The sequence below is a fragment of the Pristiophorus japonicus genome, unplaced genomic scaffold (assembly GCF_044704955.1).
Source record: "Pristiophorus japonicus isolate sPriJap1 unplaced genomic scaffold, sPriJap1.hap1 HAP1_SCAFFOLD_1096, whole genome shotgun sequence".
NCBI classification, from domain to species: domain Eukaryota; kingdom Metazoa; phylum Chordata; class Chondrichthyes; family Pristiophoridae; genus Pristiophorus; species Pristiophorus japonicus.
In genome coordinates this window covers 12993-40847 of record NW_027250752.1, presented here as the reverse complement: position 1 = coordinate 40847, position 27855 = coordinate 12993, and the positions used below count along the sequence as shown (strand labels likewise).

Genomic DNA, 27855 nt, shown 5'->3' with positions numbered 1-27855 from the left:
GGCGCTAAACCGAGGCCCCGACTGCCCTCTCGGGTGGATGTAAAAGATCCCGGGGCCACTATTGGAAGAAGAGCAGGGGAGTTCTCCCCGGTGTCCTGGGGCCAATATTTATCCCTCGACCAACATCACGAAAAAACAGAAGATCTGGGTCATTATCACAGGGCTGTGTGTGGGAGCTTGCTGTGCGCAAATTGAGCTGCCGCGTTTCCCACAATACAACAGTGACCACGCTCCGAAAGTACGTCATTGGCTTCGAGACGTCCGGTGGTTGTGAACGGCGCTATAGAAACGCAAGTCTTTCCAGGCCACCCAACACCTGACCTGTCTCCACACAACAACAACAACAACAACAACAACTCCGCGACTCTGTTGAGTCAGGCGATCCCGGCGAGCTCCCGCGCTGTGGGAACGATGGGTGGGCTGACCGGGAACGTCGCTCCCAGGTCCGGGTGCTCCCTGACCAAGTTGCCGTGCGGGAACGGGAGGAAGAGCTGCCCCGTTGGTTGGCCAGCGGCCGTTACCCGGAGAGCGGGAGAGACCCCTGGGGTATCTCCTCACCTGTCCCGAGGAGCCCGACCGTGTCCTGTTCAGCTGGAGCCGGGGGGGGGTGGGGGGGAAACGTGTGGCCTCCTGCTCCTCCTCCTGGTTCGTACCTTCTCTTGCGTCCTCTGGTGCTTCCTGGAAGCCAAGTGGCCCGTGTCCGCCCCGCCGAATGTGGCTGAGGGAGTGGCGCGTGTCGGGAGGATTGGGTTCGAGTGGATTGGTGGTCCCGCATTTGGACCCTCGAACGTTAGCCCTGCCCACCCAGCGCGCCCTCACGGTGTGCGGGGGGGATGGGACGGAGGGGAAAGGGACACGCGCACACACACACACACGTCAGACGTGTGTCTGCATGCGCTGCTGGGAGGGGCGCCCGTAGTCCGAGAGCTGGGAGGAGGCGCAGGAGAAACGAGAGGAAGCCGAGAGTTTGCCGGAGTGATCGCTGTGCTGGAAACTCTCGGCCTTGCCGAAGACCCCGGGGCTGACAAAGGTGCTGAAGCTTTGGGGGTACTGGTCGGACAGGAAGGGCGCGGTGCCGTACACGGGGTCCTGGGGGTAGACCCGCTGCTGGGCCGGGTAGGCGGTCCGCGAGCCATCCGGGTATCGGGGGCTGTACTCGTAAAGCTTGGGCTGGCTGGTCAGGGGGTTGTAGCCCGAGGCGGGGGAGAGCTGGGGAGCTCCGCGAGGGTTGAAGCCGGGCTGGGACCCGGGGATGTATTCGGAGAAGCCCCTTCTCGGGGGCTGGTGATGGTGGTCCCGGACACTGACGTTGTAGTAGCCATTGGTCGGGTCCTGCGGGAAGGGTGGACACGGGACCATTAAGGATCTGGTCAAGAGACCGCGTTCCCCAACCCAACAAATAACTCCTCCCCCACCCCCACCCCCCCCAGCCCAGCCCCCAACTCCCCCCCCCCCCACCAAGCTCCCAACACACCCCGCCCAACTCGTCCCATCCAGACTCCGCTAACCCACCAGATAACTCCCACGCCCAACCCCCTCCCCCAGCCCGAGGTGAGAGCGGTGACCATTCTCCGGTACCCCCTGCCCCCAGCCATTAACAAGATTCACTGGGAGTCCCGCACCATCATATTCTGGTGGAGATATTAACCCACCTTCATCTCTGTCCCATCCTCCGCCTCTTCCTCCAGAAGGTCGCTGTGCTCTGTGTGGGACGTTCCGGTCGACTCACTTTTAGTCGCCTGTAATCCGAGAATAAATTGTAGAAAATCCTGTCCACTGTACACAGTCCCAATGGACCCAAACCCCTTCCCGTTCACTCCCACTGTACACAGTCCCAATGGACCCAAACCCCTTCCCATTCACTCCCACTGTACACAATCCCAATGGACCCAAACCCCTTCCCGTTCACTCCCACTGTACACAATCCCAATGGACCCAAACCCCTTCCCATTCACTCCCACTGTACACAATCCCAATGGACCCAAACCCCTTCCCGTTCACTCCCACTGTACACAATCCCAATGGACCCAAACCGCTTCCCATTCACCCCCACTGTACACAATCCCAATGGACCCAAACCCCTTCCCATTCACTCCCACTGTATACAATCCCAATGGACCCAAACCCCTTCCCATTCACCCCCACTGTATACAATCCCAATGGACCCAAACCCCTTCCCATTCACTCCCACTGTACACAATCCCAATGGACACAAACCCCTTCCCATTCACTCCCACTGTACACAATCCCAATGGACCCAAACCGCTTCCCATTCATCCCCACTGTATACAATCCCAATGGACCCAAACCCCTTCCCATTCACTCCCAGTGTAGACACAGACCACTTACCAGGGGATCCTTTGTTTCCTCATCTTCCTCATCTCTCCGAGCAGCGACATGATCACTGTGGACAATCTGGACTCTGATGTCACTCTTGGACAATCGGACCCCTTTCTCAGCTGCAGATGGGAAAGTGATCCCGGAATGAACATGGATAAGATACAGAGTAAAGCTCCCTCTACACTGTCCCATCAAACACTCCCAGGGCAGGTACAGGGGGTTAGATACAGAGTAAAGCTCCCTCTACACTGTCCCATCAAACACTCCCAGGGCAGGTACAGCACGGGGTTAGATACAGAGTAAAGCTCACTCTACACTGTCCCATCAAACACTCCCAGGACAGGTACAGGGGGTTAGATACAGAGTAAAGCTCCCTCTACACTGTCCCATCAAACACTCCCAGGGCAGGTACAGGGGGTTAGATACAGAGTAAAGCTCCCTCTACACTGTCCCATCAAACACTCCCAGGGCAGGTACAGGGGGTTAGATACAGAGTAAAGCTCGCTCTACACTGTCCCATCAAACACTCCCAGGGCAGGTACAGGGGGTTAGATACAGAGTAAAGCTCCCTCTACACTGTCCCATCAAACACTCCCAGGGCAGGTACAGGGGGTTAGATACAGAGTAAAGCTCCCTCTACATTGTCCCCATCAAACACTCCCAGGGCAGGTACAGGGGGTTAGATACAGAGTAAAGCTCCCTCTACACTGTCCCATCAAACACTCCCAGGGCAGGTTTGATTTGACCGTCGGTCCCTGAGGTCGAAGGGTCAGTGTCGGACCCTTTGCCTCCCCCAGTTTTATTCACGGAACGCAGGAGAGCCCCGACCTTTGAACCTTACCTTTCCCTGACCTGCGACTACAGATGGAGACCAGGGTCACCAGGAAGATGATGATGAGGAGGATGAAGATCCCGATCGCGGACACGACGATGAAGCCCAGCCTCAGGACCTCTGCGGGTGACAAGGGACAGAATGTCAGTGGACGATCGACCGCGTGGTGCATCGGCTGCCAACGGCAACGCGAGCCGAGCGGGGGATTGATCCGGAGAGTTCCTTACCGCGCTCCTTCAGGCCGATGAGCATTGTGGAGTAGCCAAAGCTGTTCCAAGCTGTGCAGTTGTAGACGGGTTGGAAATCGGCCTCCATCAGGCGGTCAATGGACAGCGTGGACATGGTGCCCGAGTCCAAGCTGACCGACTCCACACTGTAGCGGTCCTGGGAGCCCGATTCCAGAACGTTCTCTCTCCACGACCACACCTGGAGGTTTTTTGACGGGAAGGTCACAGGTCAGGTGTCGCTCTCCCAACATCATTCCTCCGACCCCACTGTCTACCCCAACCGCAACCCATCACCTTCTCCCCAATCCCGAAATCCCAAACTTTTCCCCAAACCCCACCCTCTCCTCAAATCCCCCCAAACCCACCCTCTCCTCGAAGCCCCCCAATCCATCGTCTCCCCAATCTCCGAACCCCACCCTCTCCCCAAAACCCCCCAACCCATCGTCCCCCCAACCCCACCCTCTCCCCAATCTCCCCAATCCCACCCTCTCCCCAATCTCCGAACCCCACCCTCTCCCCAAAACCCCCCAACACATCGTCCCCCCAACCCCACCCTCTCCCCAACCCCACCTTCTCCCCGTGTCTCCCCCTCCCCCACCCTCTCCCCGTGTCTCCCCCACCTTCTCCCCGTGTCGCCCCCTCCCCCACCCTCTCCCTGTGTACCCCCCTCTCCCCGTGTCTCTCTTTTCTCCCCCCCCCCACCCTCTCCCCGTGTCTCTCTCTTCCCCCCCCCCCACCCTCTCCCCGTGTCTCTCTTTCCCCCCCCCACCCTCTTTCCCACTCCCCCCACCCTCTCCCCGTGTCTCTCTTCCCCCCCCCCCCACCTTCTCCCCGTGTCTCCCCTCCCCCACCTTCTCCCCGTGTCTCCCCTCCCCCACCTTCTCCCCGTGTCTCCCCCTTCTCCCCGTGTCTCCCCCTTCTCCCCGTGTCTCCCCCTTCTCCCCGTGTCTCCCCCTTCTCCCCGTGTCTCCCCCTTCTCCCCGTGTCTCCCCCTTCTCCCCGTGTCTCCCCCTTCTCCCCGTGTCTCCCCCTTCTCCCCGTGTCTCCCCCTTCTCCCCGTGTCTCCCCCTTCTCCCCGTGTCTCCCCCTTCTCCCCGTGTCTCCCCCTTCTCCCCGTGTCTCCCCCTTCTCCCCGTGTCTCCCCCTTCTCCCCGTGTCTCCCCCTTCTCCCCGTGTCTCCCCCTTCTCCCCGTGTCTCCCCCTTCTCCCCGTGTCTCCCCCTTCTCCCCGTGTCTCCCCCTTCTCCCCGTGTCTCCCCCTTCTCCCCGTGTCTCCCCCTTCTCCCCGTGTCTCCCCCTTCTCCCCGTGTCTCCCCCTTCTCCCCGTGTCTCCCCCTTCTCCCCGTGTCTCCCCCTTCTCCCCGTGTCTCCCCCTTCTCCCCGTGTCTCCCCCTTCTCCCCGTGTCTCCCCCTTCTCCCCGTGTCTCCCCCTTCTCCCCGTGTCTCCCCCTTCTCCCCGTGTCTCCCCCTTCTCCCCGTGTCTCCCCCTTCTCCCCGTGTCTCCCCCTTCTCCCCGTGTCTCCCCCTTCTCCCCGTGTCTCCCCCTTCTCCCCGTGTCTCCCCCTTCTCCCCGTGTCTCCCCCTTCTCCCCCGTGTCTCCCCCTTCTCCCCGTGTCTCCCCCTTCTCCCCGTGTCTCCCCCTTCTCCCCGTGTCTCCCCCTTCTCCCCGTGTCTCCCCCTTCTCCCCGTGTCTCCCCCTTCTCCCCGTGTCTCCCCCTTCTCCCCGTGTCTCCCCCTTCTCCCCGTGTCTCCCCCTTCTCCCCGTGTCTCCCCCTTCTCCCCGTGTCTCCCCCTTCTCCCCGTGTCTCCCCCTTCTCCCCGTGTCTCCCCCTTCTCCCCGTGTCTCCCCCTTCTCCCCGTGTCTCCCCCTTCTCCCCGTGTCTCCCCCTTCTCCCCGTGTCTCCCCCTTCTCCCCGTGTCTCCCCCTTCTCCCCGTGTCTCCCCCTTCTCCCCGTGTCTCCCCCTTCTCCCCGTGTCTCCCCCTTCTCCCCGTGTCTCCCCCTTCTCCCCGTGTCTCCCCCTTCTCCCCGTGTCTCCCCCTTCTCCCCGTGTCTCCCCCTTCTCCCCGTGTCTCCCCCTTCTCCCCGTGTCTCCCCCTTCTCCCCGTGTCTCCCCCTTCTCCCCGTGTCTCCCCCTTCTCCCCGTGTCTCCCCCTTCTCCCCGTGTCTCCCCCTTCTCCCCGTGTCTCCCCCTTCTCCCCGTGTCTCCCCCTTCTCCCCGTGTCTCCCCCTTCTCCCCGTGTCTCCCCCTTCTCCCCGTGTCTCCCCCTTCTCCCCGTGTCTCCCCCTTCTCCCCGTGTCTCCCCCTTCTCCCCGTGTCTCCCCCTTCTCCCCGTGTCTCCCCCTTCTCCCCGTGTCTCCCCCTTCTCCCCGTGTCTCCCCCTTCTCCCCGTGTCTCCCCCTTCTCCCCGTGTCTCCCCCTTCTCCCCGTGTCTCCCCCTTCTCCCCGTGTCTCCCCCCTCTCCCCGTGTCTCTCTCCCTTCTCCCCGTGTCTCCCCCTCCCCCACATTCTCCCCGTGTCTCCCCCTCCCCCACCCTCTCCCCATGTCTCTCTCCCCCCCCCCAACCTTCTCCCCGTGCCTCCCCCTTCTCCCCGTGTCTCCCCCTTCTCCCCGTGTCTCCCCCTTCTCCCCGTGTCTCCCCCTTCTCCCCGTGTCTCCCCCTTCTCCCCGTGTCTCCCCCTTCTCCCCGTGTCTCCCCCTTCTCCCCGTGTCTCCCCCTTCTCCCCGTGTCTCCCCCTTCTCCCCGTGTCTCCCCCTTCTCCCCGTGTCTCCCCCTTCTCCCCGTGTCTCCCCCTTCTCCCCGTGTCTCCCCCTTCTCCCCGTGTCTCCCCCTTCTCCCCGTGTCTCCCCCTTCTCCCCGTGTCTCCCCCTTCTCCCCGTGTCTCCCCCTTCTCCCCGTGTCTCCCCCTTCTCCCCGTGTCTCCCCCTTCTCCCCGTGTCTCCCCCTTCTCCCCGTGTCTCCCCCTTCTCCCCGTGTCTCCCCCTTCTCCCCGTGTCTCCCCCTTCTCCCCGTGTCTCCCCCTTCTCCCCGTGTCTCCCCCTCCCCCACCCTCTTCCCCCCCCCCCCACCCTCTCCCCATGTCTCTCTCCCTTCTCCCCGTGTCACCCCCTCTCCCCGTGTCTCCCCCTCCCCCACATTCTCCCCGTGTCTCCCCCTCCCCCACCCTCTCCCTGTGTACCCCCCTCTCCCTGTTTCCCCCCCCCCAACCTTCTCCCCGTGTCTCTCCCCCTTCTCCCTGTGTCTCCCCCCTCTCCCCGTGTCTCTCTCTTCTCCTCCCCCCTCTCCCCCACCCTCTCCCCGTGTCTCCCTCTCCCCCACCCTCTCCCCGTGTCCCCCTCCCCCTCCTTCTCCCCGTGTCTCCACCCTCTCCCCGTGTCTCCCCCTCCCCCACCCTCTCCCCGTGTCCCCCTCCCCCACCTTCTCCCCGTGTCTCCACCCTCTCCCCGTGTCTCCCCCTCCCCCACCCTCTCCCCATGTCTCTCTCCCCCACCTTCTCCCCGTGTCTCTCCCCCTTCTCCCCGTGTCACCCCCTCTTCCCGTGTATCCCCCTCCCCCACCTTCTCCCCGTGTCTCCCCCTCCCCCACCCTCTCCCTGTGTACCCCTGTCTCCCCCCTCTCCCCGTGTCTCTCTCTTCTCCCCCCCCCACCCCCACCCCCACCCTCTCTACCCGTGTCTCCCCCCGCCCCCAGCTTCTCCCCCTGTCTCTTCCCCCCCCCCCCCCCAAATATCGGGGGGGGCTCTGCCGGGCACTCACCACTTTCTCTGGCGGGGGTGAGCTCCCGATGAAACACTCGAGTCGCGCTCGGTCCCCGGGGGTCGCGCTCTGAACCGCGTCGCCGCTGATAATGGGGGGTCCTGCAAGACACGGAGGGGTGGTTAGTCAGCGCCTGTCCCACTGCCCCCACCCCCCCCCGCAATGTTCCCAGGAACCCCCCCCCCACTCACCATTGACTGTCAGTCTGACCTCCTCCTCTGCCACCCCGATTCTCGGGACAATGGCCTTGCAGACGTAGGTACCAGAATCCTCCTGGGCCACGGACCTGAGGTGGAGGGTGTTGCCATTGCTGAGGACCTGGGGAGAGGAGAGGAGGGCATTAGTGCGGGCAACCATTCGACCCTCGACCCCCTCCCCAACACCCCGACCCTCGACCCCCCCCCAACCCACCGACCCTACAAATCCCTGACCCTTGATCCCCTCCAACCCTGAACTCCCAACCCGACCCCTGACCCCCAACCCGACCCCTGACCCCCGCACACCCCAACACTGAACCCCCGCCTCGACTCTCGAACCTCCCCAACACTGAACCCCCACCTCGACCCTCGAACCTCCCAAACACTGACCCCCTGACCGTCGATTCCCCCCAACCCGACCCCCGACCCCCAACCCTGAACCCTCCACTCCCAGTCCTGAACGCTAAGTGGGACTGATCAGATCGCTCTGTCACAGAGCCGGCAGAGAAACACAGAAACATAGAAAATAGGTGCAGGAGCAGGCCATTCGGCCCTTCTAGCCTGCACCGCCATTCAATGAGTTCATGGCTGAACATGCAACTTCAGTACCCCATTCCTGCTTTCTCACCATAACCCTTGATCCCCCGAGTAGTAAGGACCTCATCTAACTCCCTTTTGAATATATTTAGTGAATTGGCCTCAACAACTTTCTGTGGTAGAGAATTCCACAGGTTCACCACTCTCTGGGTGAAGAAGTTTCTCCTCATCTCGGTCCTAAATGGCTTCCCCCTTATCCTTAGACTGTGACCCCTGGTTCTGGACTTCCCCAACATCGGGAACATTCTTCCTGCATCCAACCTGTCCCGTCCCGTCAGAATTTTAAAAGTTTCTATGAAATCCCCTCTCATTTTTCTGAACTCCAGTGAATACAAGCCCAGTCGATCCAGTCTTTCTTGATAGGTCAGTCCCGCCATCCCAGGAATCAGTCTGGTGAACCTTCGCTGCACTCCCTCAATAGCAAGAATGTCCTTCCTCAGATTAGGAGACCAAAACTGAACACAATACTCCAAGTGTGGCCTCACCAAGGCCCTGTACAACTGTAGCAACACCTCCCTGCCCCTGTACTCAAATCCCCTCGCTATGAAGGCCAACATACCATTTGCCTTCTTCACCGCCTGCTGTACCTGCATGCCAACCTTCAATGACTGATGTACCATGACACCCAGGTCTCGTTGCACCTCCCCTTTTCCTAATCTGTCACCATTCAGATAATAGTCCGTCTCTGTTTTTACCACCAAAGTGGATAACCTCACATTTATCCACATTATGCTTCATCTGCCATGCATTTGCCCACTCACCTAACCTATCCAAGTCACTCTGCAGCCTCATAGCATCCTCCTCGCAGCTCACACTGCCACCCAACTTAGTGTCATCCGCAAATTTGGAGATACTACATTTAATCCCCTCGTCTAAATCATTAATGTACAGTGTAAACAGCTGGGGCCCCAGCACAGAACCTTGCGGTACCCCACTAGTCACTGCCTGCCATTCTGAAAAGTACCTGTTTACTCCCAATGGCCTCCCTGTGTGCGGTGTGATACCACAATACAAACACTCACCACACTTGAGCCTTTTTTTGTCCAGGCGAGGGTCAGAGGTGGGTTACCAGCCCAGGAGCAGGTGAAAACAGCATCGACTCCCAAATCCACGGTGAGGGGCCTGGGCTGAGAGACCAGCCGGGGGCCGACTGCCAGTCAAACAACAGCAGGACAGTGTTAGTTCCTGGGCCTCAAACCCCGGGCATCACTCAACCGGCTCCATTCCAGCCCCCTCACTCCCCTCGCACCTCAACGGACCTCATCCATCCCAATGGTTCCCCCCCCCATTTCCCATTCCAATGGTCCCCCCCCATCTCCCATCGCAATGTACCCCCCCATCTCCCATCCCAATGGACCAACCCATCTCGCATCTCAATGTACCCCCCCATCTCCCATCTCAATGGTCCCCCCCCCCCATCTCCCATCGCAATGTTACCCCCCCATCTCCCATCCCAATGGACCAGCCCATCGGCCATCCCAATGGTCCCTCCCCATCTCCCATCCCAATGGACACCCCCCCATCTCCCATCCCAATGGACTTTCCCCATCTCCCATCGCAATGGACCCCACACTCCCCATCTCTATCCCCAATTAGCTGCGTCTCATTTAATGTCCAAAACTGTCTTTCACCCTCAACAATTCCCGGCTAGGGTCCATACAAAACTTAAATCTATCTTTTGTATCTGGGGAGGTCCCTCTAACCCTCTCTCTCACTCCTGTATCTGGGGAGGTCCCTCTAACCCCTCTCTCACACACGCCCTGTATCTGGGGAGGTCCCTCTAACCCCTCTCTCACACACTCCTGTATCTGGGGAGGTCCCTCTAACCTCTCACACACGCTCCTGTATCTGGGGACGTCCCTCTAACCCCTCTCTCACACACTCCTGTATCTGGGGAGGTCCCTCTAACCCCTCTCACACACACTCCTGTATCTGGGGAGGTCCCTCTAACCCCTCTCACACACACTCCTGTATCTGGGGAGGTCCCTCTAACCCCTCTCACACACACTCCTGTATCTGGGGAGATCCCTCTAACCCCTCTCTCACACACTCCTGTATCTGGGGAGGTCCCTCTAACCCCTCTCTCACACACTCCTGTATCTGGGGAGGTCCCTCTAACCCCTCTCTCACACACTCCTGTATCTGGGGAGGTCCCTCTAACCCCTCTCACACACACTCCTGTATCTGGGGAGGTCACTCTAACCCCTCTCTCACACACTCCTGTATCTGGGGAGGTCCCTCTAACCCCCCTCTCTCACACACTCCTGTATCTGGGGAGGTCCCTCTAACGCCTCTCACATACTCTCCTGTATCTGGGGAGGTCCCTCTAACCCCTCTCTCACACACTCCTGTATCTGGGGAGGTCCCTCTAACCCCTCTCTCACACACTCCTGTATCTGGGGAGGTCACTCTAACCCTCTCTCACATACTCCTGTATCTGGGGAGGTCCCTCTAACCCCTCTCTCACACACTCCTGTATCTGGGGAGGTCCCTCTAACCCCTCTCACACACACTCCTGTATCTGGGGAGGTCCCTCTAACCCTCTCTCACACACTCCTGTATCTGGGGAGGTCCCTCTAACCCCTCTCACACACACTCCTGTATCTGGGGAGGTCCCTCTAACCCCTCTCACACACACTCCTGTATCTGGGGAGGTCCCTCTAACCCCACTCTCTCACACACTCCTGTATCTGGGGAGGTCCCTCTAACCTCTCTCACACACTCCTGTATCTGGGGAGGTCCCTCTAACCCCCCTCTCACACTCCTGTATCTGGGGAGGTCCCTCTAACCCCCCTCTCTCACACACTCCTGTATCTGGGGAGGTCCCTCTAACCCTCTCTCACACACACTCCTGTATCTGGGGAGGTCCCTCTAACCCCCCTCTCTCACACACTCCTGTATCTGGGGAGGTACGTCCAATCCCCCTCATGCCAGTTAAATTTTGAACTCTTGGCCGCTTACACTGAACATCTACCAGCGAGCTGGCATTTGTCGAACCGATGTCGTTAGTCACCGCACAGGACACTGGCTCCGTGAAGAACGTGTGATCCACCTCGGCCTCGAAACTGTCGCCCGTTACCCCAGCGAGTGAAGTCCAGCCTTTGGCCCAGCTGGTCAATGAAACAGAGCATCAGCAGAGCATCACGGAAAGTTACAGCTCGGTAGGAGGCCATTTCGGCCTTTCATGTCCGCGCCGGCCGACCTGGAGCCATCCAGCCTAATCCTACATTGTCCGCATGCCCCCAGACACGAGACTCCCAAAAGCATGCGCTCTACTCGGAACTCCTTCACGGCAAACGAGCCAAAGGTGGGCAGAGGAAACGTTACAAGGGACCACCCTCAAAGCCTCCCTGATAAAGTGCAACATCCCCACCGACACCTGGGAGTCCCTGGGCCAAAGACCAGTCCGCCCTAAGTGGAGGAAGTGCATCCGGGAAGCACTGAGCACCTCGAGTCTCGTCGCCGAGAGCGTGCAGAAACCAAGCGCAGGCAGCGGAAGGAGCGTGCAGCAAACCAGTCCCACCCTCCCCTTCCCTCAACGTCTGTCTGTCCCACCCTCCCCTTCCCTCAACGTCTATCTGTCCCACCTGTGACAGGGACTGTGGTTCCCGTATTGGACTGTTCAGTCACCTCAGGACTCGTGTTAAGAGTGGAGGCAAGTCTTCATCGGCAGTGCCTCGGAATCGAGGGTGATGACTTTCCCAGCTCTCGGTCCGTAGCCCTGCAGGTTACAGCACTTCAAGTGTACATCCAAATGTGGTGAGGGTTTCTGCCTCTACCCCCCTTTCAGGCAGTGAGTTCCCCCCCAGACCCCCACCACCCTCTGGGTGAAGACATTTCCCCTCAAACCCCCTCTAAACCTCCCCCCAATTACTGTCAATCTGTGCCCCCTGGTTGTTGACCCCTCTGCCAAGGGAAACAGGTCCATCCTATCCACTCTATCCAGGCCCCTCATCATTTTATACACCTCAATCAGGTCTCCCCTCAGCCTCCTCTGTTCCACAGAAAACAACCCCAGCCTATCCAATCTTTCCTCATCGCTAAAATTCTCCAGTCCCGGCAACATCCTGGTAAATCTCCTCTGTACCCTCTCCAGTGCAACATCCTGGTAAATCTCCTCTGTACCCTCTCCAGTGCAACATCCTGGTAAATCTCCTCTGTATCCTCTCCAGTGCAACATCCTGGTAAATCTCCTCTGTACCCTCTCCAGTGCAACATCCTGGTAAATCTCCTCTGTACCCTCTCTAGTGCAACATCCTGGTAAATCTCCTCTGTATCCTCTCCAGTGCAACATCCTGATAAATCTCCTCTGTACCCTCTCCAGTGCAACATCCTGGTAAATCTCCTCTGTACCCTCTCCAGTGCAACATCGTGGTAAATCTCCTCTGTACCCTCTCCAGTGCAACATCCTGGTAAATCTCCTCTGCACCCTCTCTAGTGCAACATCCTGGTAAATCTCCTCTGTACCCTCTCCAGTGCAATCACATCCTTCCTGTAATGTGGTGACCAGAACTGCACGCAATACTCCAGCTGTGGCCTAACCAGTGTTTTATACAGTTCAAGCATAACCCTCCCTGGTCTTGTATTCCCTGCCTCGGCCAATAAAGGCAAGTATTCCGTTTGCCTTCTTAACCACCTTATCCACCTGGCCTGCTACCTTCAGAGATCTGTGGACCTGCACTCCACGGTCCCTGTGTTCCTCTACACCTCTCAGTGACTGACCATTTAATGTGTATTCCTTGCCTTGTTAGCCCTCCCCAAATGCATTACCTCACACTTCTCCAGATTGAACTCCATTTGCCACCGCTCTGCCCACCTGACCAGTCCATCGATATCTTCCTGGAACTTTCCTCCTTACTGTCAACCACACGGACAATTTTTGTATCATCTGCTAATTTCCTTATCATGCTCCCTACATTCAAGTCTACTTCATTGATGTATACCACAAAAAGCAAGGGACCCAGCGCTGAGCCCTGCGGAATCCCACTGGATACAGTCACTAAAACACCCGGGGGGAAAGGGCGTGACCTCTGACACTGGCCTCTGACCTCGGGAGACACACAAGCAACAGAGGTTCCGTCCCCGGGTCTAACATCACCTCCCCACCTCCAACAACTGACTCCCCGCTCCTCCCCCAAAGCCCCCTCAACAAACCACCACCGCTCGCCATCCCAAACCGCAAACTTGGGTGAGGATTGGCGGGGGGGGAGGGGGGGGATCAGGATGGGTTGTGATGCCTCCGTGGTAGATTAGCATGCTGGGGCTGAAACGTGGAGAAGGGAACCTCGGGTGAGTTCCGATGTCCATGGGACCCATTGCTGCCCCACAGAGTGCAGCAGTACAGCAGGACCTGGGGGTCCGTGTGCAGGGGGACCTGGGGGTCCGTGTGCAGGGGGACCTGGGGGTCCGTGTGCAGAGGGACCTGGGGGTCCGTGTGCAGAGGGACCTGGGGGTCCGTGTACTGGGGACCCGTGTGCAGAGGGACCTGGGGACCCGTGTGCAGAGGGACCTGGGGACCCGTGTGCAGAGGGACCTGGGGGTCCGTGTGCAGAGGGACCTGGGGGTCCGTGTGCAGAGGGACCTGGGGGTCCGTGTGCAGAGGGACCTGGGGGTCCGTGTGCAGAGGGACCTGGGGGTCCGTGTGCAGAGGGACCTGGGGGTCCGTGTGCAGAGGGACCTGGGGGTCCGTGTGCAGAGGGACCTGGGGGTCCGTGTGCAGGGGGACCTGGGGGTCCGTGTGCAGAGGGACCTGGGGGTCCGTGTGCAGAGGGACCTGGGGGTCCGTGTGCAGAGGGACCTGGGGGTCCGTGTGCAGAGGGACCTGGGGGTCCGTGTGCAGGGGGACCTGGGGGTCCGTGTGCAGGGGGACCTGGGGACCCGTGTGCAGGGGGACCTGGGGACCCGTGTGCAGGGGGACCTGGGGACCCGTGTGCAGGGGGACCTGGGGACCCGTGTGCAGGGGGACCTGGGGACCCGTGTGCAGAGGGACCTGGGGACCCGTGTGCAGGGGGACCTGGGGACCCGTGTGCAGAGGGACCTGGGGACCCGTGTGCAGAGGGACCTGGGGACCCGTGTGCAGAGGGACCTGGGGACCCGTGTGCAGAGGGACCTGGGGACCCGTGTGCAGAGGGACCTGGGGACCCGTGTGCAGAGGGACCTGGGGGTCCGTGTGCAGAGGGACCTGGGGGTCCGTGTGCAGAGGGACCTGGGGGTCCGTGTGCAGAGGGACCTGGGGGTCCGTGTGCAGAGGGACCTGGGGGTCCGTGTGCAGAGGGACCTGGGGGTCCGTGTGCAGAGGGACCTGGGGGTCCTTGTGCATGAAACACAAAAGGTTAGTATGCAGGTACAGCAAGTGATCAGGAAGGCCAATGGTATCTTGGCCTTTATTGCAAAGGGGATGGAGTATAAAAGCAGGGAAGTCTTGCTCCAGTTATACAGGGTATTGGTGAGGCCACACCTGGAGTACTGCGTGCAGTTTTGGTTTCCATATTTACGAAAGGATATACTTGCTTTGGAGGCAGTTCAGAGAAGGTTCACTCGGTTGATTCCGGGGATGAGGGGGTTGACTTATGAGGAAAGGTTGAGGAGGTTGGGCCTCTACTCATTGGAGTTTAGAAGAATGAGAGGTGATCTTATCGAAACGTATCAGATTATGAGGGGGCTCGACAAGGTGGATGCAGAGAGGATGTTCCCACTGATGGGGGAGACTAGAACTAGGGGGCATGGTCTTAGAATAAGGGGCCGCCCATTTAAAACTGAGATGAGGAGGAATTTCTTCTCTCAGAGGGTTGTAAATCTGTGGAATTCACTGCCCCAGAGAGCTGTGAAGGCCGGGACATTGAATATATTTAAGACAAAAATAGATAATTTCTTAACTGATACGGGAGTGAAGGGTTATGGGGAGCGGGCGGGGAAGTGGAGCTGAGTCCATGATCGGATCAGCCATGATCGTATTAAATGGCGGAGCAGGCTCGAGGGGCCGAATGGCCCACTCCACCTATTTCTTATGTTCTTATCCTTCTGCCCTCAGTCGGTGAGGCTCTCTGCTCCATTACTGCCACCAGTCCCCCTCCCGAGTCTCTGCGTTAAGGTTTGTCTCACAAGTCCGAACCTTGTAAGGTTTGTCTCTCAAGTCCGAACCCAGTAAGTTTTGTCTCACAAGTCCGAACCTTGTAAGGTTTGTCTCTCAAGTCCGAACCCAGTAAGTTTTGTCTCAAGTCCGAACCCAGTAAGGTTTGTCTCACAAGTCCGAACCTTGTAAGGTTTGTCTCTCAAGTCCGAACCCAGTAAGTTTTGTCTCAAGTCCGAACCCAGTAAGTTTTGTCTCACAAGTCCGAACCCCGTAAGTTTTGTCTCACAAGTCCGAACCCAGTAAGGTTTGTCTCAAGTCCGAACCCAGTAAGTTTTGTCTCACAAGTCCGAACCCAGTAAGTTTTGTCTCAAGTCCGAACCCAGTAAGGTTTGTCTCACAAGTCCGAACCCAGTAAGGTTTGTCTCACAAGTCCGAACCCAGTAAGGTTTGTCTCACAAGTCCGAACCCAGTAAGTTTTGTCTCAAGTCCGAACCCAGTAAGTTTTGTCTCACAAGTCCGAACCAAGTAAGGTTTGTCTCACAAGTCCGAACCACGTAAGGTTTGTCTCACAAGTCCGAACCCAGTAAGTTTTGTCTCACAAGTTCGAACCACGTAAGGTTTGTCTCACAAGTCCGAACCCAGTAAATTTTGTCTCACAAGTCCGAACCCAGTAAGTTTTGTCTCACAAGTCCGAACCCAGTAAGTTTTGTCTCAAGTCCGAACCCAGTAAGTTTTGTCTCACAAGTCCGAACCAAGTAAGGTTTGTCTCACAAGTCCGAACCACGTAAGGTTTGTCTCACAAGTCCGAACCCAGTAAGTTTTGTCTCACAAGTTCGAACCCAGTAAGTTTTGTCTCACAAGTCCGAACCCAGTAAGTTTTGTGTCTCAAGTCCGAACCCAGTAAGGTTTGTCTCACAAGTCCGAACCCAGTAAGTTTTGTGTCTCAAGTCCGAACCCAGTAAGGTTTGTCTCACAAGTCCGAACCCAGTAAGTTTTGTGTCTCAAGTCCGAACCCAGTAAGGTTTGTCTCACAAGTCCGAACCCAGTAAGGTTTGTCTCACAAGTCCGAACCCAGTAAGGTTTGTCTCACAAGTCCGAACCCAGTAAGGTTTGTCTCACAAGTCCGAACCCAGTAAGGTTTGTCTCACAAGTCCGAACCCAGTAAGGTTTGTCTCACAAGTCCGAACCCAGTAAGGTTTGTCTCACAAGTCCGAACCCAGTAAGGTTTGTCTCACAAGTCCGAACCCAGTAAGGTTTGTCTCACAAGTCCGAACCCAGTAAGGTTTGTCTCACAAGTCCGAACCTTGTAAGGTTTGTCTCACAAGTCCGAACCCAGTAAGTTTTGTCTCACAAGTCCGAACCTTGTAAGTTTTGTCTCACAAGTCCGAACCCAGTAAGTTTTGTCTCAAGTCCGAACCCAGTAAGTTTTGTCTCAAGTCCGAACACAGTAAGTTTTGTCTCACAAGTCCGAACCCAGTAAGTTTTGTCTCACAAGTCCGAACCCAGTAAGTTTTGTCTCACAAGTCCGAACCCAGTAAGTTTTGTCTCACAAGTCCGAACCACGTAAGGTTTGTCTCACAAGTCCGAACCCAGTAAGTTTTGTCTCAAGTCCGAACCCAGTAAGTTTTGTCTCACAAGTCCGAACCCAGTAAGTTTTGTCTCACAAGTCCGAACCCAGTAAGTTTTGTCTCACAAGTCCGAACCCAGTAAGTTTTGTCTCACAAGTCCGAACCACGTAAGGTTTGTCTCTCAAGTCCGAACCCAGTAAGTTTTGTCTCTCAAGTCCGAACCCAGTAAGTTTTGTCTCACAAGTCCGAACCACGTAAGGTTTGTCTCACAAGTCCGAACCTCGTAAGGTTTGTCTCACAAGTCCGAACCCAGTAAGTTTTGTCTCACAAGTCCGAACCCAGTAAGTTTTGTCTCACAAGTCCGAACCCAGTAAGTTTTGTCTCACAAGTCCGAACCCAGTAAGTTTTGTCTCACAAGTCCGAACCCAGTAAGTTTTGTCTCACAAGTCCGAACCACGTAAGGTTTGTCTCACAAGTCCGAACCACGTAAGGTTTGTCTCACAAGTCCGAACCCAGTAAGTTTTGTCTCAAGTCCGAACCCAGTAAGTTTTGTCTCACAAGTCCGAACCTCGTAAGGTTTGTCTCACAAGTCCGAACCCAGTAAGTTTTGTCTCAAGTCCGAACCCAGTAAGGTGCAGATAAATCTTACAGGATAAATCCTGTGTGGATTAAGATACGCCTTGCATAACTCACCGATACGACACCAGCTCAGGGTTAGCTGCAGCTAGGCAGGTGAACCTGACCTTTGCTCCTTCAGTAGCGGACATTGGATGCACCGAGAGAGACACCTCAGGGGGGTCTGTGATTGGATGAATGGAGAACACACAACGTTATAGTGGGAGGAGCTTAAGCCAGGTCAAAGCACTGATTGGCCAAGAGAAAGAGCCAATGAAATATGGCCAAAGCCACCAAACAAACCAGAACCCCCTCGCCCCCTCAACAACATAGGATCGTTCTCCAGGGAGCAGAGAGGGTTAAGGGGGAGATTTGATCGAGGTGTTCAAAATCACGAGGGGTTGTGACGGAGTAAATCAGGAGAACCTGTTCCTGGGGGCAGGAGGGCGGGTAACCAGAGGGACACAGATTGACGATAATCGGCGATGGAACCAGAGGGGGAGATGGGGGAGAATGTTTTTACGCAGCGAGTTGTTGTGACCGGGAACGCGCTGCCTGAAAGCTCGGTCGGAGCAGGTTCAATAGTGACTTTCAAACCGGGAATTGGGTAAATACTGGAAGGGGAAATGTGCCGGGGCTGTGGGGAAAGGGCAGGGGGGGAGTGGGACTGATTGGGTCGCTCTGTCACAGAGCCGGCACAGCACGGGCTCGATGGGCCCAATGGGATCCTCCTGTGCGCTGTGATACGAACAATTTACCCCGACTTGTGTGTGTCATGGGGGTGGGAGTGGATGTTGTGTGAGGGCAAGATTGGGTTTGGCTGTGACACAGTGACTATTGTAGAGAGGTGCTCACATTCAAATCCCTCCAAATCCTCCCCACCTCCTTCCTATCTCTATAACCTCCTCCAGCCCCTACATCCCTCCCTATCTCTGTAACCTCCTCCAGCCCCAACACCCCTCCCTATTCCTGTAACCCCCTCCAGCCCCTACAACCCTCCCTATCTCCATAACCTCCTCCAGCCCCTACACCCCTCCCTATCTCTATAACCCTCCAGCCACTACACCTCTCCCTATCTCTATAACCCTCCAGCCCCAACACCCCTCCCTATCTCTGTAGTGTCCTCCAGCCCCTACACCCCTCCCTATCTCATTAACCCCCTCCAGCCCCTACACCCCTCCCTATCTCTAGAACCCTCCAGCCCCTACACCCCTCCCTATCTCTGTAACTTCCTCCAGCCCCACAAACCCCCTGAGATCTCTGCGCTCCTCTAATTCTGCCCTCCTGACCATCCCTGATTATAATCGCTCCACCATCGGTGGCCGTGCCTTCAGCTGCCTGGGCCCCAAGCTCTGGAACTCCCTCCCTAAACCTCTCCGCCTCTCTCTCCTCCTTTATGACATTGTTTAAAACCCAGCTCTGTGACCCAGCTGTTGGTCGCCTGTCCCTAATAACTCCTCCTGTGGCTTTGTGCCAAATTGTGTTTGACCATGGATCCCGTGAAGCTCCGTGGGACGTTTTACTATGTTATAGGCGCTATATAAATGCAAGCTGAAGATGTTGGCAGGGACTCACATTGGACGTTGAGGGTTGCGGAGACCTGCCTCCCTGCAGGTGAGGCCTGGTTACTGGCGCGACAGATGTAGGAGATTCCTGTCTCCCTGCTTTCGGGGATAATTGGAAGAACAGATGTCGCATTCTCCCTCTTCCCATCATCCATTAAACACTGCGGAGGGAATTCCACAATCAGACCAACAAAGGATGAACACGGGAACCACAACACCCACTCTCAGCTCCAATAGTGGCAGACCCAACCCCAGGACCCACATCACACCCTCCCCATTCACTCCCACCGTACCCAATCCCAATGGACCCAAACCCCTTCCCATTCACTCCCACTGTATGCAATCCCAATGGACCCAAACCCCTTCCCATTCACTCCCACTGTACGCAATCCCAATGGACCCAAACCCCTTCCCATTCACTCCCACTGTACACAATCCCAATGGACCCAAACCCCTTCCCATTCACTCCCACTGTACACAATCCCAATGGACCCAAACCCCTTCCCATTCACTCCCACTGTGCACAATCCCAATGGACCCAAACCCTGTACCAGGATCCCAGGGAAACCTGTGTTGACCATGGACCATGGACCACGGAATATTGACGGGTATGATGGGCGGTGAAGGGAATTGCTGGGCTGGTCTATATGGAACTTACCCTCAATCCCCACACCCTCCTTGGCCATTAACTGGCTGAGGAAATTCATCATTTTTTCCCAACCAATTGCGGGGCTCCACCCTGGGGGTGATGGGTTGAGATGGCCAGCGAGGATTCTCACCTTGCTGTAGAGTGCGGAGACCTGGAGCTCTCCGTCCTTGTACCAACTGATGTCCGCGGCTGGCTTTGCCCCACTCGACACACACGTCAGGTTATAGTGAGTCTGGGCCCTGAGCGTCAACAATGGACCACCCTCGATCACAGGACTGTCCGGGGCAACTACAGGCAAAGCATTATTCTCGTCACTAAATATACACTGCATCAAACCCTGACCCCGCTGAATAAACAGTGAGTCCATACAGTGAGTGAGTGACCCTTACCCCTTACCCTGAATAAACAGTGACTCTGTACAGTGAGTGAGTGATCCTTACCCTGAATAAACAGTGACTCTGTACAGTTAGTGAGTGACCCTTACCCTGAATAAACAGTGACTCTGTACAGTTAGTGAGTGACCCTTACCCTGAATAAACAGTGACTCTGTACAGTTAGTGAGTGACCCTTACCCTGAATAAACAGTGACTCTGTACAGTTAGTGAGTGACCCTTACCCTGAATAAACAGTGACTCTGGACAGTGAGTGAGTGACCCATACCCTGAATAAACAGTGACTCCGTACAGTTACACAGTGAGTGACCCTTACCCTGAATAAACAGTGACTCCGTACAGTTACACAGTGAGTGACCCTTATCCTGAATAAACAGTGACTCTGGACAGTGAGTGAGTGACCCTTACCCTGAATAAACAGTGACTCTGTACAGTTACACAGTGAGTGACCCTTACCCTGAATAAACAGTGACTCTGTACAGTTAGTGAGTGACCCTTACCCTGAATAAACAGTGACTCTGGACAGTGAGTGAGTGACCCTTACCCTGAATAAACAGTGACTCTGTACAGTGAGTGAGTGACCCTTACCCTGAATAAACAGTGACTCTGTACAGTTAGTGAGTGACCCTTACCCTGAATAAACAGTAACTCTGTACAGTTACACAGTGAGTGACCCTTACCCTGAATAAACAGTGACTCTGTACAGTTAGTGAGTGATCCTTACCCTGAATAAACAGTGACTCTGTACAGTTACAGTGAGTGACCCTTACCCTGAATAAACAGTGACTCTGTACAGTTAGTGAGTGTCCCTTACCCTGAATAAACAGTGACTCTGTACAGTTAGTGAGTGACCCTTACCCTGGATAAACAGTGACTCTGTACAATTACAGTGAGTGACCCTTACCCTGAATAAACAGTGACTCTGTACAGTAACAGTGAGTGACCCTTACCCTGAATAAACAGTGACTATGTACAGTTACACAGTGAGTGACCCTTACCCTGAATAAACAGTGACTCTGTACAGTTAGTGAGTGACCCTTACCCTGAATAAACAGTGACTCTGAACAGTTAGTGAGTGACCCTCACCCTGAATAAACAGTGACTCTGTACAGTTAGTGAGTGACCCTTACCCTGAATAAACAGTGACTCTGTACAGTTAGTGAGTGACCTTACCCTGAATAAACAGTGACTCTGTACAGTAACAGTGAGTGACCCTTACCCTGAATAAACAGTGACTATGTACAGTTACACAGTGAGTGACCCTTACCCTGAATAAACAGTGACTCTGTCCAGTTACAGTGAGTGACCGTTACCCTGAGTAAACAGTGACTCTGTACAGTTAAACAGTGAGTGACCCTTACCCTGAATAAACAGTGACTCTGTACAGTTAGTGAGTGATCCTTACCCTGAATAAACAGTGACTCTGTACAGTTACACAGTGAGTGACCCTTACCCTGAATAAACAGTGACTCTGTACAGTTAGTGAGTGACCCTTACCCTGAATAAACAGTGACCCTGTACAGTTAGTGAGTGACCCTTACCCTGAATAAACAGTGACTCTGTACAGTTAGTGAGTGACCCTTACCCTGAATAAACAGTGACTCTGTACAGTTAGTGAGTGACACTAACCCTGAATAAACAGTGACTCTGTACAGTTACACAGTGAGTGACCCTTACCCTGAATAAACAGTGACTCTGTACAGTTACACAGTGAGTGACCCTTACCCTGAATAAACAGTGACACTGTACAGTTAGTGAGTGAACCTTATCCTGAATAAACAGTGACTCTGTACAGTAAGTGACTGACCCTTACCCTGAATAAACAGTGACTCTGTACAGTTAGTGAGTGACCCTTACCCTGAATAAACAGTGACTCTGTCCAGTTAGTGAGTGACCCTTACCCTGAATAAACAGTGACTCTGTACAGTTACAGTGAGTGACCCTTACCCTGAATAAACAGTGACTCTGTACAGTTAGTGAGTGACCCTTACCTTGAATAAACAGTGACTCTGTACAGTTAGTGAGTGACCCTTACCCTGAATACACAGTGACTCTGTACAGTTACACAGTGAGTGACCCTTACCCTGAATAAACAGTGACTCTGTACAGTTACACAGTGAGTGACCCTTACCCTGAATAAACAGTGACACTGTACAGTTAGTGAGTGAACCTTACCCTGAATAAACAGTGACTCTGTACAGTTAGTGAGTGACCCTTACCCTGAATAAACAGTGACTCTGTACAGTTAGTGAGTGACCCTTACCCTGAATAAACAGTGACTCTGTACAGTTACAGTGAGTGACCCTTACCCTGAATAAACAGTGACTCTGTACAGTTACACAGTGAGTGACCCTTACCCTGAATAAACAGTGACTCTGTACAGTTAGTGAGTGACCCTTACCCTGAATAAACAGTGACTCTGTACAGTTAGTGAGTGACCCTTACCCTGAATAAACAGTGACTCTGTACAGTTACACAGTGAGTGACCCTTACCCTGAATAAACAGTGACTCTGTAGAGTTACAGTGAGTGACCCTTTCCCTGAATAAACAGTAACGCTGTACAGTTAGTGAGTGACCCTTACCCTGAATAAACAGTGACTCTGTACAGTTAGAGAGTGACCCTTACCCTGAATAAACAGTGACTCTGTACAGTTAGTGAGTGACCCTTACCCTGAATAAACAGTGACTCTGTACAGTTACAGTGAGTGACCCTTACCCTGAATAAACAGTGACTCTGTACAGTTAGTGAGTGACCCTTACCCTGAATAAACAGTGACTCTGTACAGTTAGTGAGTGACCCTTACCCTGAATAAACAGTGACTCTGTACAGTTACACAGTGAGTGACCCTTACCCTGAATAAACCGTGACTCTGTATAGTTAGTGAGTGACCCTTACCCTGAATAAACAGTGACTCTGTACAGTTACACAGTGAGTGACCCTTACCCTGAATAAACAGTGACTCTGTACAGTTACAGTGAGTGACCCTTACCCTGAATAAACAGTGACTCTGAACAGTTAGTGAGTGACCCTCACCCTGAATAAACAGTGACTCTGTACAGTTAGTGAGTGACCCTTACCCTGAATAAACAGTGACTCTGTACAGTTAGTGAGTGACCCTTACCCTGAATAAACAGTGACTCTGTACAGTTAGTGATTGACCTTACCCTGAATAAACAGTGACTCTGTACAGTTAGTGAGTGACCCTTACCCTGAATAAACAGTGACTCTGTAGTTACACAGTGAGTGACCCTTACCCTGAATAAACAGTGACTCTGTACAGTTAAACAGTGAGTGACCCTTACCCTGAATAAACAGTGACTCTGTACAGTTACACAGTGAGTGACCCTTACCCTGAATAAACAGTGACTCTGTACAGTTAGTGAGTGATCCTTACCCTGAATAAACAGTGACTCTGTACAGTTAGTGAGTGATCCTTACCCTGAATAAACAGTGACCCTGTACAGTTAGTGAGTGACCCTTACCCTGAATAAACAGTGACTCTGTACAGTTAGTGAGTGATCCTTACCCTGAATAAACAGTGACTCTGTACAGTTAGTGAGTGATCCTTACCCTGAATAAACAGTGACTCTGTACAGTTAGTGAGTGACCCATACCCTGAATAAACAGTGACTCTGTACAGTTAGTGAGTGACCCTTACCCTGAATAAACAGTGACTCTGTACAGTTACAGTGAGTGACCCTTACCCTGAATAAACAGTGACTCTGTACAGTTACAGTGAGTGACCCTTACCCTGAATAAACAGTGACTCTGTACAGTTAGTGAGTGAACCTTACCCTGAATAAACAGTGACTCTGTACAGTTAGTGAGTGACCCTTACCCTGAATAAACAGTGACTCTGTACAGTTACACAGTGAGTGACCCTTACCCTGAATAAACAGTGACTCTGTACAGTTAGTGAGTGACCCTTACCCCGAATAAACAGTGACTCTGTACAGTTAGTGAGTGACCCTTACCCTGAATAAACAGTGACTCTGTACAGTTAGTGAGTGACCCTTACCCCGAATAAACTGTGACTCTGTACAGTTACAGTGAGTGACCCTTACCCTGAATAAACAGTGACTCTGTACAGTTACAGTGAGTGACCCTTACCCTGAATAAACAGTGACTCTGTACAGTTACACAGTGAGTGACCCTTACCCTGAAAAAAACAGTGACTCTGTACAGTTAGTGAGTGACCCTTATCCTGAATAAACAGTGACCCTGTACAGTTAGTGAGTGACCCTTACCCTGAATAAACAGTGACTCTGTACAGTTAGTGAGTGACCCTTACCCTGAATAAACAGTGACTCTGTACAGTTAGTGAGTGACCCTAACCCTGAATAAACAGTGACTCTGTACAGTTACACAGTGAGTGACCCTTACCCTGAATAAACAGTGACTCTGTCCAGTTAGTGAGTGACCCTTACCCTGAATAAACAGTGACTCTGTACAGTTACAGTGAGTGACCCTTACCCTGAATAAACAGTGACTCTGTACAGTTAGTGAGTGACCCTTACCCTGAATAAACAGTGACACTGTACAGTTACAGTGAGTGACCCTTACCCTGAATAAACAGTGACTCTGTACAGTTAGTGAGTGACCCTTACCCTGAATAAACAGTGACTCTGTACAGTTAGAGAGTGACCCTTACCCTGAATAAACAGTGACTCTGTACAGTTAGTGAGTGACCCTTACCCTGAATAAACAGTGACTCTGTACAGTTAGTGAGTGACCCTTACCCTGAATAAACAGTGACTCTGTACAGTTAGTGAGTGACCCTTACCCTGAATAAACAGTGACACTGTACAGTTAGTGAGTGACCCTTACCCTGAATAAACAGTGACTTTGGACAGTTACACAGTGAGTGACCCTTGCCCTGAATAAACAGTGACTCTGTACAGTTAGTGAGTGACCCTTACCCTGAATAAACACTGACTCTGTTCAGTTACAGTGAGTGACCCTTACCCTGAATAAACAGTGACACTGTACAGTTAGTAAGTGACCCTTACCCTGAATAAACAGTGACTCTGTACAGTTAGTGAGTGACCCTTACCCTGAATAAACACTGACTCTGTACAGTTACACAGTGAGTGACCCTTACCCTGAATAAACAGTGACTCTGTACAGTTAATGAGTGACCCTTACCCTGAATAAACAGTGACTCTGTACAGTTAGTGAGTGACCCTTACCCTGAATAAACAGTGACTCTGTACAGTTAGTGAGTGACCCTTACCCTGAATAAACAGTGACAAGTACAGTTACAGTGAGTGACCCTTACCCTGAATAAACAGTGACTCTGTACAGTTACACAGTGAGTGACCCTTACCCTGAATAAACAGTGACGCTGTACAGTTAGTGAGTGACCCTTACCCTGAATAAACAGTGACCCTGTACAGTTAGTGAGTGACCCTTACCCTGAATAAACAGTGACTCTGTACAGTTACACAGTGAGTGACCCTTACCCTGAATAAACAGTGACGCTGTACAGTTAGTGAGTGACCCTTACCCTGAATAAACAGTGACTCTGTACAGTTAGTGAGTGACCCTTACCCTGAATAAACAGTGACTCTGTACAGTTACAGTGAGTGACCCTTACCCTGAATAAACAGTGACTCTGTACAGTTAGTGAGTGACCCTTACCCTGAATAAACAGTGACTCTGTACAGATACAGTGAGTGACCCTTACCCTGAATAAACAGTGACTCTGTACAGTTAGTGAGTGACCCTTACCCTGAATAAACAGTGACTCTGTACAGTTACAGTGAGTGACCCTTACCCTGAATAAACAGTGACTCTGTACAGTTACAGTGAGTGACCCTTACCCTGAATAAACAGTGACTCTGTACAGTTAGTGAGTGACCCTTACCCTGAATAAACAGTGACTCTGTACAGTTAGTGAGTGACCCTTACCCTGAATAAACAGTGACTCTGTACAGTTAGTGAGTGATCCTTACCCTGAATAAACAGTGACTCTGTACAGTTAGTGAGTGACCCTTACCCTGAATAAACAGTGACTCTGTACAGTTAGTGAGTGACCCTTACCCTGAATAAACAGTGACTCTGTACAGTTAGTGAGTGACCCTTACCCTGAATAAACAGTGACTCTGTACAGTGAGTGAGTGACCCTTACCCTGAATAAACAGTGACTCTGTACAGTGAGTGAGTGACCCTTACCCTGAATAAACAGTGACTCTGTACAGTTAGTGAGTGACCCTTACCCTGAATAAACAGTGACTCTGTACAGTTAGTGAGTGACCCTTACCCTGAATAAACAGTGACTCTGTACAGTTACAGTGAGTGACCCTTACCCTGAATAAACAGTGACTCTGTACAGTTAGTGAGTGACCCTTACTCTGAATAAACAGTGACTCTGTACAGTTACAGTGAGTGACCCTTACCCTGAATAAACAGTGACTCTGTACAGTTAGTGAGTGACCCTTACCCTGAATAAACAGTGACTCTGTACAGTTAGTGAGTGACCCTTACCCTGAATAAAGAGTGACTCTGTACAGTTACAGTGAGTGACCCTTACCCTGAATAAACAGTGACTCTGTACAGTTAGTGAGTGACCCTTACCCTGAATAAACAGTGACCCTGTACAGTTACAGTGAGTGACCCTTACCCTGAATAAACAGTGACTCTGTACAGTTAGTGAGTGACCCTTACCCTGAATAAACAGTGACTCTGTACAGTTAGTGAGTGACCCCGGACACGAACTCACCGAGAATGTTGAGCCTTGCCCTCCGTGACCTCAGCCCGACCTGCGTGGCCTGACATTCATAAACCGCGTCATCCTCGAGCTGGGCCGCTTCGATGCGCAGATTGTGTTCGCCCGCACTGAGCTCCCCGCTGACCGAATATCGGGACCACCCTGCTCCCGGGGGCGGAGAACGAGAATCAGAGGGTTAGGGTCCTGAGGGGCAACTGTGCTGTGCCACAGTGCGGCCTGCGTACCTCCCCCCTCCTCCCCATCCTCCTCCACACAGTCCCCTCCCACTTCCCCCCTCCCCATCCTCCTCCGCAGTCCCCTCCCACTCTCCCCCTCCCCATCCTCCTCCGCAGTCCCCTCCCCCCTCCCCCCATCCTCCTCCACACAGTCCCCTCCCACTCCCCCCATCTCCTCCGCACAGTCCCCTCCCACTCCCCCCCTCCCCATCCTCCTCCGCACAGTCCCCTCCCACTCCCCCCCTCCCCATCCTCCTCCGCAGTCCCCTCCTCCCCTCCTCCCCATCCTCCTCCACACAGTCCCCTCCCCCCTCCCCCCATCTCCTCCGCACAGTCCCCTCCACCCTCCCCAGTGTCACGTACCCAGGAGGTCGTGCCCCCTGCCCCCCCCCCCACAGGGTCACGTACCCAGGAGGTCGTGCCCCCTGGCCCCCCCCCCCCCCAGGGTCAGGTACCCGGGAGGTCGTGCCCCCTGGCCCCCCCCCCACCAGGGTCATGTACCCAGGAGGTCGTGCCCCCTGCCCCCAGGGTCATGTACCCAGGAGGTCGTGCCCCCTGCCCCCAGGGTCATGTACCCAGGAGGTCGCGCCCCTTGCCCCCCCCCCCAGGGTCACATACCCGGGAGGTCACGCCCCCTGCCCCCCCCCCCCAGGTTCACGTACCCGGGAGGTCGCGCTCCCTGCGCCCCCCAGGGTCATGTACCCAGGAGGTCGCACCCCCTGCCCCCAGGGTCATGTACCCAGAAGGTCGCGCCCCTTGCCCCCCCCCCCCAGGGTCACATACCCGGGAGGTCGCGCCCCCTGCCCCCCCCAGTGTCACGTACCCGGGAGGTCGCGCCTCTTGCCCTCCCCAGGGTCATGTATCCAGAAGGTCGCGCCCCTTGCCCCCCCCCCAGGGTCACATACCCGGGAGGTTACGCCCCCTGCCCCCCCCCCCAGTGTCACGTACCCGGGAGGTCGCGCTCCGCTCCGAGGGCTAGTCCATCCTTGGTCCACTGGACGATGCCACGATACCCGCTGACCCCACAGCTCAGGGTCACCAACTGTCCAGCCACCACCACCTGGTCTGAGGGCTGCTGGGAGAAATGGGCCGCACGAC

The 27855-nt window shown here is 54.6% G+C and overlaps 1 protein-coding gene across 1 annotated transcript; it reads right to left on the bottom strand.

Moving 5' to 3' along the window:
• Positions 1-876: 876 nt before the first annotated feature.
• kirrel3l (kirre like nephrin family adhesion molecule 3, like) lies at positions 877-27855 on the bottom strand (the record flags this gene model as incomplete). Its single annotated transcript, XM_070870035.1, has 14 exons — positions 877-1332; positions 1653-1739; positions 2350-2454; positions 3153-3292; positions 3400-3598; positions 7156-7256; positions 7347-7473; positions 8972-9099; positions 10911-11059; positions 17283-17388; positions 18780-18930; positions 19549-19706; positions 26534-26683; positions 27706-27855. Coding segments are annotated over 14 exons (2207 nt in total), but the record flags the coding sequence as incomplete, so codon positions are not given.